The sequence below is a fragment of the Schistocerca serialis genome, chromosome 11, assembly GCF_023864345.2.
Source record: "Schistocerca serialis cubense isolate TAMUIC-IGC-003099 chromosome 11, iqSchSeri2.2, whole genome shotgun sequence".
Lineage (NCBI taxonomy): Eukaryota > Metazoa > Arthropoda > Insecta > Orthoptera > Acrididae > Schistocerca > Schistocerca serialis.
In genome coordinates, this window is record NC_064648.1 from 36,596,949 (window position 1) to 36,613,004 (window position 16,056).

The following is a 16,056-nucleotide window of genomic DNA, read 5'->3' on the forward strand; positions in this document are numbered from 1 at the left end:
TGTCAGCACGTTGTGGCCCTTAACACTCTACCCCGGCCGTATACGGTCAAAGAACTTCAGGCGTTTCCAGGCAAGATTGCTTATTATCACAAATTCATTCCATCCGCGGTGGTGGTAGCTCATCCTCTGCATCAGCTGTTATGCAAAAACGTCCCTTTCTGTTGGTCCGACGAGTGTGAGCAGGCTTTTGTCTGCCTGAAGGCTCATTTGCAGTCGGCGCCTTGTCTTGCCACATTCCGTCTGGGTCAGCATTTGGTTCTGGCGACTGACGCGTCACAGTATGGCCTAGGGGCTGTTCTCGCACACCGGTATGAGGATGGGTTGGAACGACCCATCGCCTATGCTTCCAAAACCCTCAACGATGCGCAACGGCGTTACTCTCAAATCCAAAAGGAGGCACTCGCTATCATTTATGCTCTAAAAAAGTTCAGCGTTTTTTTGTACGGTTCTAAGTTTCACCTCATCACCGACCACAAGTGCTGGTCTCTCTGTTCAGCCCCTCGGCGTCGCTTCCGGATAAGGCAGCTCACCGCCTGCAACGTTGGGCCTTATACTTGTCTCGTTTTCACTATGAGATTCGCTATCGCCCCACGGCCCAGCACGCCAACGCTGACACATTGCTGCGATTGCCGATGGGCCCCGACCCGGTTTTTGATCGTGATGAACTCCTCTGTTTCCACATTGATGAGGAAGAACATCGTGCGGTCGAGGGTATTCCGCTTACGGGTTCGCAGGTCGCGTCGGCTACTGCGCGGGACCCGGTCCTGCATCAGGTGATCGGTTTTGTTCAACGGGGTTGGCCGGACAGGACCAAGGGCCGGGCATCGAATCCCCTTCGCAACTACCGTGCCTTGCGCCTTCGTCTGTCTGTTCGTGATGGTGTTGTTCTTCACGGATGGCGCATCTCCACGGGTCGTGGTGCCAGCCTCTCTTCGCAAAGAGGCCGCAGGCACGTTTATTGGCCCGGTATTGATTCGGACATCGCCCACATGGTTGCTGCGTGTGGTCAGTGTGCTCAACAACTGGCTGCACCTCGTACAATGCCCTCTCCGTGGCCTGATCCGGCACAGTCATGGGAACGAGTGCACGCTGACTTTGCCGGCCCCTTCCTCGGTACTTATTGGCTACTGTCGATTGACGCCTTCTCGAAGTTTCCGTTTGTTGTTCGATGTCTGTCGCCCACCACTGCGGCAACGACACTGGCTTTGTCCAAAATCTTTGCGCTAGAAGGTCTTCCATCCACGATCGTCACAGACAATGGCCCTCAGTTCTCTTCGCAGGCCTTCCGTGATTTTTGTACTGGACAAGGGATTAATCTTGTTACAGCACTGCCCTTCCATCCGCAATCGAACGGGGAGGTCGAGCACCTTGTCCGCACTTTCAAAAGCCAGATGAAAAAATTCCTTAGTGAATTTTCCACAGATGACGCTCTGCTGCAATTTCTGAGTTCTTATCGCTTCACGCCTCTGGGTGATCGCAGCCCTGCATGGCCGCCAACCGCGCACTCTACTGCACCTGCTTCACCCTGTCAGGCCTTGTGCTGTGTTCCCTAGTGCGGGAAAATACTCTGTGGGCGCCGACGTGTGGGCACGAGGGTACGGATCTCGCCCTAAATGGATTCCAGGGGTGGTCAAGGCTCTTCGCGGCCGCCGGCTTTGTGAAATACGTACGGACGACAGCACGGTTGTTCGCCATTACGACCAGATGCGCCCACGAGTGGTGGCCACGCTGGTGCCACCGCCCTTTCCTTCATCTCCACCAGCCCGAGAAGCCAGTCCTGTCGCTGCTGCCGATCTACCGTACGTGTTGATGCAGCCGACGTCGCTACCGCTTCCGAGTACGCCGGAACCGGCCCCAGTCGCGACGCCGCCTTCTCCGGGACCCATCTCGCTGGAGCACACCCCCAGGTCCACGACACCTATGGATGCTGCTCCGGAGTTTGCACCCATCATCTCGTCCAGGAGGCACGTTCAATGCATGAGCTTCCGCCCTGGACATTTTCGACCGTACTCTTGTGTCTCTCTGCGGGATCTTCTCGGGGCCTCACAAGTGGCCATGGATGTCTCCGCACTGTCCATGTCTCCAAGGAAGTGAGTTTTTTTTTTTAAGGGGGGGAAGTGTTGTGACAGTGCCACGACATTTAACAGTGCTGCCACGACAGTACGCGCAAATGGCGATAGAGGCGCTCCGCAACTCGGCTGAGTGCGGGAGTGCCACCTAGCTATGAACGGCGCCGGCCGCACGTTACGGCACGGGAGTCGAATGAGAGATACTGAGTTGTTATCATGTAACCAGCTATTGTTTCTAAGTGTGTGTGTTTGAATATCCACGCAATTATTGGTGATTAAAGGTTATAACAACTATCACAAATACAATGATGTCATGAAGGTAAGCCAAAAATAGTCTTTTATTGGCACAGCACTTGGAAGGTGCAACATATCTTTGGTGTGAGTCAGAGTTGGAGGACAGCTATTCACATCACTCTGCAGTTTTTAAAATGGTTTTAGTTTTCAAATACTTTCTTATTAATTTTTTGTGGTAATATTTGCTCAAATTAATTTATTAGAGGATGTATATCATTAAAACAATCTTCAAAGATGTCAATAACTGTTAAACTGTTTCACTACTGACATCATTTTCCAGAGAATGTAACGTATTCTAGACTAGTATCTCACCTGAGCAAATCACAGTTTGGATTTCAGAAGAGTTGCACTATTGAAAATGCCATACTCACTTACCGAATTAAGTGCTAAATACCAAAATAGTGCTCGTTGGTATTTTTTGTCACCTAACTAAAGCATTAGACCATGTGAATCATAATATTCCCCTAGATCAACTGAAGTGTTACAGGACTGATGGTGTAACCAACCAATGAAGAATGTCATATCTGACTAAAAGAATGCAGAAAGTTGTATTTAGTAATTCAATCAACGTAGTCCCTGGAAATTATTCTGACTGGGGAGAAATCATGTACGGGATCCCCAACGTTCAACCTTAGGTCTGCTATTGGTCCTCATATATGTAAACAATCTGCCATCTAAACTGATTTTTGTATAATTAGTTCTTTCTGCACAGGACACTAGTGTTATAATCAATTGAAGCGTACACACATCAACAGAAGAAAGAGGTCCATAAAAATATTTGACTAGCTTCCTGTGAATGGTCTCACCCTCAATTTTAAAAAGACATAACACTTTCAGTTCTGGACATCTAGGGGTACTAGACTGAAATATAAGAGTAATATATGGTGAGAAAATAATATATATGGTGGAAATTTCAAAATTCTTAAGTATCCATTTTGATGAAAATGTAATCTGTAAAAAGCATATTTCGGACTATCTTAAAACAACTTAGTTCAGCCTCACTTGTGGTTAGAATCATTGCAAATCTTGGGGAGAGACAAATCAGTAAGTTGACATATTTTGCATATTTTCATTCAATAATGTCACATGGAATAATGTTCTGATGCAACTCACATTTAAGTAAGAAAGTCTTCATTGCTCAAAAATGAGCTGTAAAATATATGGTGCTCACCCACAATAATCTTGTAGACATGTTTTAAAGGAGTTTGGCAGTCAATTGACTACTGATCCACAATATATTTATTCCCTCATAAAGTTTGTTGTAAATAACTCACTGCAGTTCAAATGGAACAATGATGTACATAATTAATGTGATTCTTGAGTTTCTCCCGGCGTATTTGATAGTCAAAATATCCACGGGTGTGCTGCCGGTCTACAGTGTCCAACGGGCACAATATTTCGGCGATCATACATGTCGCCATCATCAGGTGAACTGACGGACTGAGCTCCTGTGAACGTGCCGGCACGGAGATCCGTACGCTATGGCTGCTCAGAGGGAACTGGGTTTGGTCGCGGCGGCGGCTGATTTAAATACCCTCCGCCCGCGGCGTGCTCCCTCCGCCGTCCGCGCCCCGCGCCACGGTCGCACGGTGGAACAGATTGCGACGGCGTCTGAGATGACGTCGGAGTGATGGCTCTGTCCGCCGTGGTCGTCACAACTATACGTTTGCTCGATTTACTCTTGATTAACCCGATCGCTGGTTCCCAAGCCTTGCTAAGGTTATAGCCACAGTCACGGTTTATGAGGTCGTCATTGGTGCGAATTTCGATGGCCTCTCTAACAACGCTGTCCCAATATCTCGACGTCTGTACCAGAATCCTCGTGCGGTCATATTCCATGGCGTGATTTTCCGACAAACAATGTTCAGCGACCGCCGACTTGCTCGGATACATCAGACGAGTGTGCCTCTGGTGTTCACGGCATCGATCTTCGATGGTACGCATCGTCTGACCAATATACGACTTGCCACACTGACACGGAATCTGGTACACGCCGGCCTTCCTCAAACCGATGTCATCTTTGGCACTCCCCACCAGTGCACGAGTTTTATTTGGAGGACAAAACACAGTTCCGACCCGGTGTTTCTTCAGAATGCGAGCGATTTTCCCCGAGAGTGCGCCTGTGTAAGGAATAAATGCAGTGCCTACCTCCTCCCTCGTGACTTCATCCATCTCAAGAGGTTGTGCTGCAGTGGTTGGGCGGAGAGCACGTTGACTCTGCCACTCTGAGTACCCATTTTTTCGAAATACAGTTCTCAGATGTTCCAATTCCTGGGGTAGACTCTCTGTGTCAGAGATAGTGCGCGCCCTATGTACTAGAGTTTTAAGTACCCCTTTCCTCTGTGAAGGGTGGGGGCAGCTGTCTGCGTGCAAATACAGATCAGTGTGCGTAGTCTTCCGATACACCCCATGGCCTAGGGTGCCGTCAGCCCTTCTCTTGACCAAGACGTCAAGGAAAGGTAATTTACCCTCCATTTCAGTCTCCATAGTGAATTTGATGTTGGGGTGTATGGAGTTTAGATGTGTAAGGAAGTGCCCACTCTCACCGGTGGTAGCGAATTTGTACATGGAGAACTTCGAGGAGGAAGCCCTGTTGTCATCCGTATGGAAACCTACTTGCTTTTTCCGTTACGTGGACGACACGTTCGTCATCTGGCCACATGGTATGGATAAACTCCTTGACTTCCTTACACATCTAAACTCCATACACCCCAACATCAAATTCACTATGGAGACTGAAATGGAGGGTAAATTACCTTTCCTTGACGTCTGTAAACTAATTTATGTTCTGAATGTAAAATGACTTGTTCCACATTATTATGATTTATCGTAAAATGATCTGTGGAACATGAAGTTAACTAACTTCGCACGTATGGGAATGGCGTGGGGCTGCGAGGCTGTCAAAGCTTGTAGGTGACAACGTAGTGGGCGGGGGGGCGGGGGGGGGGGGGGGGGGGGGGGCGGGGGGGGTCTCACTCCTGGGAAAATTCCTGTAGTAGCTGGTGCTGGAGCTGCACCTTCTCCAGACTGAAGTCACCCAGTGGGCATTCCTGTGTAAGTCTCTCTAACAAAGTACCCACCTTCAAAAAAAAGTTAACGAATCTAACTTACAGAGGAATTATGGTATTCATCAAGAAATAAGGGGTTTTAGAAATGAAGTTAGTAAACTGCTCGTTGATGTTGACTGACATTATTGGTATATCAGAGCACCACTTAATGTGCCATTTCACAGAGGCTTTCTATACTGGTATAGAGATCAGCTGGCTACTTTTCAAGCAGCTCTTTGGAGAATGGCCATATATATGAAAATGGTATTCCATTTCAATCTATCAGAGCACGGCACTGAACAGGTCATTGAACGTTAAGCACTTGCTGTCTGGCCTCGGCAGCCAGAGACAGTGGTCGCACTGTGTGTGTGTGTGTGTGTGTGTGTGTGTGTGTGTGGCGGCAGCGGGGGGGGGGGGGGGGGGGGGGGGGTGTCAATTTCAGAAAAAGGTCTTCTGGTCAAAGCTTACATGTTTAGTAGACTTCTTGATGTACCTGTCTGTGGCTCAACATCTCTGCTATACGGTGAGTAGCAATCTATCCTTTCCACACTATTTTCATGAAACTAAACTTTTAATTATACTTACCTATAAGCCCACTGGCTCTGATTTCAGTACATTGCTGTTTAAGCTAGAGAAAAATCTTTGTTCAACAGAAAGTACCAAAAATTAGTTGTTTGTGGTGACTTTTAATATTAATTTTAAAAGTAAGAAAAGGAACTTTGAAAGATCTAAATTCATATCAATCTCGTGCAGACTGTGTCTTTCAAACTAGAGTGCAGGGAAACAGTAGTACAACTACAGACAACATTTTTATTCATTCTTCACTACTAGAGGGACATCCTGTTAGTAACACGTCAAATGGCCTTTCACATCACGATGGCCTTTCACATCAAGATGCACAAATTTTAACACTAAAAGTAATTTGGACACGTGCGCACACACTCTGTGCACGCTCACGTGCATTAGGTATAATTATAAACTATTTAGAAATCTCAATCCACTGGCAACTGACTTTTTAAAACCTCATTAAAGAACAAGAGCAGCAAAAAGTTAATAGAGCATGTAACACATGATAAATACACTGCTCAAAACAATTAGGGGAACATGATGTTGGGCATCTGCCATACTCCACTGAGCAATAATTGTGGTCTGTATGTGTTATAAATTATATCATCCTAGATTTTCCACTGTTTGATTTTTACCAAATTATATCTTTATCTTTCACAAATCAAGTACAAAACAAATCATCATTACATCCTCATTCCCTTACATAACAAGAACTGAAATGTCTGACAGGTTTCAGAAACAAAGTAGAAACAGTCATTTAGCTTGTCATCCTGGATTCTTTTCATTGGACTTGTGAGCATTAAGTCAGCCACTGTGGCCGAGCGGTTCTACGCACTTCAGTCCGGACACGCATTGCTGCTACGGTCGCAGGTTCGAATCCTGCCTCGGGCACAGATGTGTGTGATGTCCTTAGGTTAGTTAGGTTTAAGTAGTTCTAAGTCTAGGGGACTGACAACCTCAGATGTTAAGTCCCATAGTGCTCAGAGCCATTTGAACCATTTGTGAGCATTAATCACAACCTGAAACGTATGTTGCACAATCCACTTAAGTCTATGGAGGTCACACTGCGGTATTGGTCTCCACTCTTCAATGGTGGTCTGTGGCAGAACAGGACAACAAACACTTCACCGAGCACATCCCACACTTGCTCTACAGAGTTTACGTCGGGACTCACGACTGACCGTTCCACTGCTTCGATGTCCGGTCACTGAAAGAGATCCCCACCGATGCCCGCCAAATGGGCCCTGGCATTACCGTGCGTGAGAAGGAATTCAGGACCACCGGCATATGCAGCAGCCACCATACGGTCGAACAGCATCTGTTCGGTGTACTGCCTGGTGGTAAGGCGACATACCCTCGTGCACTGCGACTCGTACGATCGTAAGAATCGTCATATCTCATAAATGATTCGAGATGTAGAAATTAGGTTCATTTGCAAATGATAGCTTGCTATGAAGCACCTTTGTTGTATGAAATACTCAAAACTGAGATACAAAAGTAACTCGTCTGCACCAATGTGAGCTCGGTAGTTCGGGACACAGACAGACATCCAAAGCACTGTAAGAAAACCAAAGCAGTGGGTGTACACACATCCGCATCACCTGGAGAACGGCGTAGTACGAGGTGCATTCAAGTTCTAAGGCCTCCGATTTTTTTTCTAATTAACTGCTCAACCGAAATCAATGAAACTGGCGTTACTTCTCGATGTAATCGCCCTGCAGACGTACACATTTTTCACAACGCTGACGCCACGATTCCACGGCAGCGGCGAAGGCTTCTTTAGGAGTCTGTCTTGACCACTGGAAAATCGCGGAGGCAATAGCAGCACGACTGGTGAATGTGCGGCGACGGAGAGCGTCTTTCGTTGTTGGAAAAAGCCGAAAGTCACTAGGAGCCAGGTCAGGTGAGTAGGAAGCACGAGGAATCACTTCAAAGTTGTTATCACGAAGAAACTGTTGCGTAACGTTAGCTCGACGAGCGGGTGCGTTGTCTCGGTGAAACAGCACACGCGCAGCCCTTCCCGGACGTTTTTGTTGCCATGCAGGAAGGAATTTGTTCTTCAAAACATTTTTGTAGGATGCACCTGTTACCGTAGTGCCCTTTGGAACGCAATGGGTAAGGATTACGCCCTCGCTGTCCCAGAACATGGACACCGTTATTTTTTCAGCACTGGCGGTTACCCGAAATTTTTTTGGTGGCGGTGAATCTGTGTGCTTCCATCGAGCTGACTTACGCTTTGTTTCTGGATTGAAAAATGGCATCCACGTCTCATCCATTGTCACAACCGACGAAAAGAAAGTTCCATTCGTGCTGTCGTTGCGCGTCAACATTGCTCGGCAATGTGCCACACGGGCAGCCGTGTGGTCGTCCGTCAGCATTTGTGGCACCCACCTGGATGACACTTTTCGCATTTTCAGGTCGTCATGCAGGATTGTGTGCACAGAACCCACAGAAATGCCAACTCCGCAGGCGATCTGTTCGACAGTCATTCGGCGATCCCCCAAAACAATTCTCTCCACTTTCTCGATCGTGTCGTCAGACCGGCTCGTGCGAGCCCGAGGTTGTTTCGGTTTGTTGTCACTCGATGTTCTGCCTTCATTAAACTGTCGCACCCACGAATGCACTTTCGACACATCCATAACTCCGTCACCACATGTCTCCTTCAACTGTCGACGAATTTCAATTGGTTTCACACCACGCAAATTCAGAAAACGAATGATTGCACGCTGTTCAAGTAAGGAAAATGTCGCCATTTTAAGTATTTAAACAGTTCTCATTCTCGCCGCTGGCGGTAAAATTCCATCTGCCGTACGGGGCTGCCATCTCTGGGACGTATTGACAATGAATGCGGCCTCATTTTAAAACAATGCGCATGTTTCTATCTCTTTCCAGTCCGGAGAAAAAAAATCGGAGGCCTTAGAACTTGAATGCACCTCGTATGACACGCATACCCATCACAGCAGTGAAAGGGTCAACAACCTCCGATTTGCCGATGGCACGGTGCTTTCAGCCATAATCAAAGAGGCATTTGCTGAGTTACTAACAAGAGTAATGGGCATTAGCCTATTATATGGATCCGACATCATTCTCGTCAAGTCCAAACTAGCGATAATAGATCAAAGGGCACAGGTCTAACTCGCATTTCAATTAGAGGATCTGAAAGTTGTACATTCTATCATCTGTCTTGGGTCAACCGTCTGCAACACGGGAAGCTGTGAAGATGTGATAAGAAGACGTATCACACTATGACGAGTGGCTACAAAGTATCTCACCGAGATCTGGCAGAACAGAGTGATAACAGACAGTACAAAGATTCAGCTTGTCGAAACACGTTTCCAGTCTTCTTTTGCAGTTGCGAAACGTGGTCTCGATAACAAGCGGCACATCGATGCATTTGAGCTTTAATGTTGGTGCACATGCTGCATGTAAAATTAACTGAAAGAAGAACACGGGTGTCCATTATTGATCAACTTAATATCTCCGGACACCTTTCTTTTCTCGACAACCAAAACATTCTCTAGTTGTTCGGTCATCTAGAGACAATAATCACGAAAGGAACACTGGAGGGCACGAGACAGAGTGGGGGAGCAGCGAGCACGTGGAGAGATCAAATAAAGTCGGTCTGCCAGTTCACCTTTCCAGCAGGCACTAAGCCGGGCACCACACAGCAGCTGGATTTTTGCGGTTTTCTATATTTACATTATACGGATTTCAGAACTCAAATGTCAATGCCCCAAGTCAGGTTCGTGCAACTCTAAAAAATTCTCACAGAAAGTGTATTTGAAGTTTTCTGAGTACCTTTAATTCTCTAAAACTAAAACAATATTTCAATGGGTCACTCGGTTCTCTGCCATACTGCTCACCTGCCGCCAGGCAGCCAGGGTTCAATTTCGGGGCAATGCAATTTTTGAAATGAAGGTCCACGATCTAGGAGCATTTCTGCAAAGCAGAAAATATTAAACATGAAAAATAAATAAATAAATTGGTATCATTCGAGTCTGGCAATCGCTAGTTCAGGTCTGATTATAGTCATTACCCTATTCTCTTTTTTTCATGCAATTAGAATACCTATATAATTTCAATATAAAATTTATCAAATATGTGGTAATTATCATATATCTAATTAGTTTTATGAGAATTGTGCATAATCTTATTTCTAATTACATATGACACGCCAAATTCCAGTTTTCATCTTCACATATTTTACGCTTCATGGAAAAACTCGTACAACGTGCACCTTCATTTAGAAATGAGCATTTGCCAGGAACCGAAGCCGGGCCACCCACTGGACAGGACAGGCAAGCCACTCCACCATCGAGGCACGCAGCTCCTCAAATTATTAGTTTATCTTCAGCGAATTAATACACTCGAAAACCTTCAAATTAAATTTTCTCAATAGTTTTTGAGAATACTTTTAACAGCTTTGGGTGATTGATTTTGGCTCTGAATCTCACACACCACGAACATAAAAAATCACAAAGAACTGATTCCCATGTGATCTCATTGCAAGATAAGTTATTAACTGTCAGGGATTGCGATACTTCATTCGCAGGATCGTAACAGTCAGAAATGAGTGTACTGACTTGTCACGTTGTCCATAAGAACTTACACTGTCATACTGAATTATTTGAGTTGCACAACGGAGGTCACTATCACCAATTTTTGTAAGTCAGTCATCTTGACAACTCTTATTAATTATCAGATAATTTTTCCCAGCAGCCACACGACTCACCTCGGCAGGGCCGAGTGCCGTGATGCGGACTCTCTTGCTCGCGGATCCCACAGCACTGCCGGGCCGGTCCTCCGCCCCCACTGTACCACCGCCCCCTGTAGTGGTGCTGACGCCCCCGCCGGTGGACGACGTCGCCGCGGCGGCCTCCGCCCCCGCACCGCTGCCCGTGTTGGGCGGAGTGGACGGGCGCCGCTTTAGGACGATGCGCCGCGGGGTGCCCGAGCTGGGTGTCGCATCCTGCTGGGAGTGGCAAGAGAGCAGATACAGTCCCGGACTTTATCTATTTCGTACCAGGGACACACAAAAGTACAAAATATACGAACTACGAAGGTTGTCTGAAAACTAATGCCTCCACCTTCGTAACTCTTGAACAGTTGGCAGCATTGCTATGCGGCAGGTACTGGCTTGTTGTTGGCAGAAAGCCTTAGCATTGAATGGTTGTGTTGTTACAGTGTAAAGTGTGGAACCCGTGCAGACGGTCGGTCAATGTGATTTAGGCGACGTGCATTCATTGAATTCTTGGCAGCGGAAGGTGTTACCCCAAAGGAGATTCATCAGAGAATGAAAGCAGTTTATGGTGATTGTGTCGATGTGAGTACTGCGCGTCGTTGGGCGGTATGCTTAAAGATGTTGAGGCAGGAACATCTGACCTGTGTGACAAAAATACAGTCGGATGTCCTGTGACAGCAACCACAGAGTTCCACAGGCAAAATGTTGACAAACTGATTCAGAATGATTGTAGTATCAATCAGAGAAAAACAGCAAGCACAATTGGCATTTCACAAGAACGTGTGGGTCACATTATTGCTTTGCTTGGCTATCAGAAGATCTGTGCACGATGGATACTCTGGATGCTGACTGCTGAAATGAAAGCACACAGACTTGAAATTTGCCAGGAACTCCTCTCGTATTACAAGAAGGAAGGTGATGCCTTTCTCCATTAAATTGTGACAGGAGATTAAACGTGGGTACACCATTATGACCCGGAGATGAAACGTCAATCTACGGAATATTCACCCCCCCCACCCCCACCCCCCCACACACACACACCAAACTCGCCCCAGAAAAAGAAATTCAAAGACACAGCCCTCAGCTGGAAAAATCATGACCACAGTGTTCTGAAACACAGATGGTGTTATCCTTGTTGATTTCCTTGAGTGAGGAACAACAACAAATTCAGAGTGTTACATCACAATGCTGTGAACTCTGAAACGACGGCTAACAAGGGTCCAAAAGGAAAAGGGAAATGTTTTCCTGCAGCATGACAGTGCCAAACCACACACTTCACGTACCACCACAGCAGAACTTTTAGAGACTGAATCTCACTGTACGGCATCCTCTATACAGTCCAGATTTAGCACCGTCTGACTTCCATCTGTTCCCGATGATGAAACACGATCTGCGGGAACAACATTATGCTTCTGATGAAGACATTGAGGGAAATGTGAGACTGTGGTTGCAGAAACAGTGTGGAATTCTTCCGTGATAGCTTCAGAAAACTTGTTCATTGTTGGCAGAAATGTATCCAATTGGCTGGTGATTATGTGGAAAAGTGAATATTGGAATTAAAGATCACATTCTAAGGATTATTTCTGCATTTAATTTATTACAATATTACCATCCAAACCCAATCAACGAAGGTGGAGGCATTCCTTTGTATTCAACCCTCATAGTACATAAAAAAATAAGCTACTTGACATGCAGGTAAAGAACACACCGTAGGTGTGATAGAATTTTCAGTCATACTGTTGTCTTTACTGACTCGGGAGTGTACAGTAAATATTTGTTTAGAAAACATATGTAATATGTTTTTGTCCATTATAATTTTGAAATAAATGCAAAATGTTTATTTTGTTTGTGTTTCATGTTGAACAAGCAGGGACTGGAGCAACATAGCATTGTGTTGTATTACAGTCTGCAAGGGTGACATATATCCTTTCATATTCCTTACTGACAAATGATACTGACAAACAAAAAACTGATATAAGCCAGCACAACTACTGTGTGAATTTACTGCTTTTTGCGCATGTGGACAACCAGGATAGGGAAGGTGTATGCCTTCAAGATGGGACAGCGCTGGCAGTAACTTCACAAGGGGGAATACCTGCACAGACGCGATAACACAGCTCTGTGAATTACTAACCAACATCGGGGAAGCGTGCCGCCCCAGAATACACGCAGAAAAACATGACAATGGCTGTAATCTCTTTATAACAAAGGAATAATTGACTGATACGCCACTCTGAATTCAGAATTTGTATGTTGTATCTGTGTACATAGCATTTCCAATTTTGATAAGTAGAAGATAAATATTTCCTCAGAAAAATTACTGAAGAAAAGCAGAAATCATTAGATTGTTTCCTTCCAGCATAAATTGTGCAAGCAGAACTCTTAATCCTACAGTCAGTAAAGAGAAGAATAAGAAAACAAAATAATATCCACTCCATTAATTGAAGTAAGTCAAGTCTAAACGTTTAAATTCATCACGAACACTACAACATATAACAATACTTCCTCGGAAACGGACTGCTATCGTGCTGGTCAGAGCATTTAGTGGAGAGCCAGTGACAGATAGAAGTTACTGCTGTGACATGCAATCCACAGTGGAATAAGCACATAAGGTCGGCTGTAGGAAAGGAGACCGCTGCACAGCACTTGTGCAAGTGACTATGAAGTACTGTTTGCCTGAACCACCAGACTGGACTAAAGAAATACACTGAAGCATTTCAGAGGCATGCTACTGGAGTTGTTACCAGTAGATTCAATCAACATTTGAGTATTAGAAAAATGCTCCGTGAACTTACGTGGGAATCCCTGGAGGGGAAAAAAGACACTTTTTTCAAAAAACACCATTGAGAAAGTTTAGAAAAACAACTTTTGTGGCACACTGCTGAAAAATTCTATTGGCACCAATAAATGTGTCACATACTGACTGCAAAGAGAAGAAAAAAGAAATCAGCTCGTGCAGGAACATATAGACAGTCGTTTTCCCCTCGCTCAATTGCCGTGTGGAAAAGGAAAAAGACTGGCGGGCAGTGTTGCGAGGTATTCCACGGACTTCGGTAACTACAGACAGTTCGATAGCAAAACAGACAGGAAAAAGTGGATAAGGAGCACCATTCCTGGGAATGGCTGATGCAGTCAGCAGGAGGGTCCTCCAATCACCACTGAAACCAATGAACAAAAAAGTGATGATGATAAGGTTAAAATTTGCTAACACACCCTACATCATAATCGACAAATGTGCACCAGTAAAGCGAGATAGCAAGACAGAGAAAGAAGGTGTCTGTAAGTAACGGTAGGAACTAGAGAAAACCATAAGAAAGATCCCTATGGGAGACGTTCGAATTTGATTAGGGGATTTAAACTCATACTTATGGACAGGAAAGAGATTCAAAAGAACAAGAATATACCCAGGTCAGAGACTCACTAACAAGATCGGCCAGAGACTGGCCGAATTATGGTATCGACACAATACGAGGATAATATCAACTCACTTCAAGAAAGCTGAGATGTGGGGATCACTAGTCAGATCCCTCGGAGAATACCAAATCGACCTGGTAGCAATTACACACGGCGACACCAAAGTTTGATACGACAAAACAGAAATTGTCAAGGACGAAATGGGGAATGGGAGGAAGAGACAGCCGTGACCTCGGAACAATTCAAAGAGAAGATAATCACCTAATCTGAAGTTAAAATTCCTCAATCAAAAAGGAGAGACACCCACCGTGGAATAAACGTGATAAAGCAAAAGGACGATGGCATACAACAATAGGTACAGCACCAAAACAGAAGCTAATCTGGCAACATACGCAGAGGTGAGAAAGACACGAGGGAGTAAAAAATAAATACAAAACAGACAAATTAAAAGAAACAGAAGTGGATTTGTGAAACTATAAAAAAAGAGGCTTCAACTACACATTTAATACCAGAATCATAGGATATCAACCACAAAATCTGCTTTTCGGAAAATAAGGATTGAGAACTGCACTGGATAACAAAGGGAACTGCGAGACACTGACCGTAGTGCTTCAAACAAACTACTGAATTGTATTGAACCGGCAGAGAGGTTCTCAAGGAGTACAGAGATCGAGCCCGATGTGCCACAGAAATGGGAAACCCAGAGACAAATCGTGAAAATGAGAGGAAATAGGAATGTACACACATTCAGCAAAAAATCAAAATAGTATTTTAAACAAACAAAACTTGGGAAGAAACTGTATATTGAGAACTGACAAACTTCTTATCAGTTATAAATAATTCAGAAAAAAAGACAAATCTCAAATTTTACATCAGTGATATAAATTCAGTAGTATAGCGTATCTGACACACAAATCAATATTGTAACAATCGTGCAGAATAAGACAAAACAAATAGTTGAGTGTCTATAGCTTAGGAATAAAGGAGACAGAACAGCATTAAGTCATCGCAAGGCACACACAATTAATGAAAACTTGCAAATTTTTGGAAGACTCAACACGCGCGCGCGCGCGCGCACACACACACACACACACACACACACACACACACACACACACACGTGTCCCTACATTGTGCTGGTTGGGCTGGTGTTACACTATCATATTTTTTTGACAAAGATTTGACAAAGATATGATCAAATATTTGTCAAATTTCTTTGACAAAGATCTTTGATGTGGAGCTACAACGGGGTATTACACTGTCATCATATTTTTCATCAAAGTTCAAGATGGCTGACAACAACAACCTTTCATGCGCAGCAGTTGTGTGCACATTTGGAAGAGAAGTGGGGAAAAGGAAGGAAACGTACCTGGGTGAAAAATTTGTTAGGTGAGCTGGAGGACATCAAGTCATACATAAATTATTTAAGAATGGAAAACAATACATTTCAGTATACGCTAAGTGAAGTCATATGACAAACCACAATACTCACGTAAGCACTGCTATATCCGCAGAAGGCAGGCTCACAGAAACACTCCAATTTCTTGCTACAGGACAGTGTTACTCTAGCTAACAGTACAGCACTCGAATACCACAGTGCACACTAACAAAAATAATAAACATAAACAGGTGAAGCAATTTATAAAGCACTAAAGAACCAATATCTGAAGGTAAATAAATGTTCAATACACTTTACGTGCATTAAGAACTATTTTTATTGTTGAACAAAGTAATAATTACATTTTGTGTCCCACAACTACAAAATTAATAGAAATGTATGAAGCTGATTAGGGGCTTTACAATGTGAGGCATTCTGAGCACAAAAAGAGATTAAGAAGAATGGAGAGCTCAGAAAATTTTATATATATTATAGGGCATCTTCCTCCTGTATACCAGTTTCCTCAAAGGCTGCCTGGATGTGTCC

The 16,056-nt window shown here is 44.6% G+C and overlaps 1 protein-coding gene across 2 annotated transcripts in view; it reads right to left on the reverse strand.

Annotated features, from left to right (window-relative positions):
* Nucleotides 1-16,056, reverse strand: part of LOC126426779 (uncharacterized) — a 107,098-nt gene that overhangs the window by 24,554 nt on the left and 66,488 nt on the right. The window contains exon 5 of one of the 2 annotated variants that reach the window (XM_050088775.1): nucleotides 10,710-10,946. In XM_050088775.1, the coding sequence (XP_049944732.1) occupies nucleotides 10,710-10,946 (237 nt within the window). Of the gene's footprint in view, nucleotides 1-10,709; nucleotides 10,950-16,056 lie in introns of both variants that reach the window. The other variant, XM_050088774.1, reaches the window with a different exon arrangement.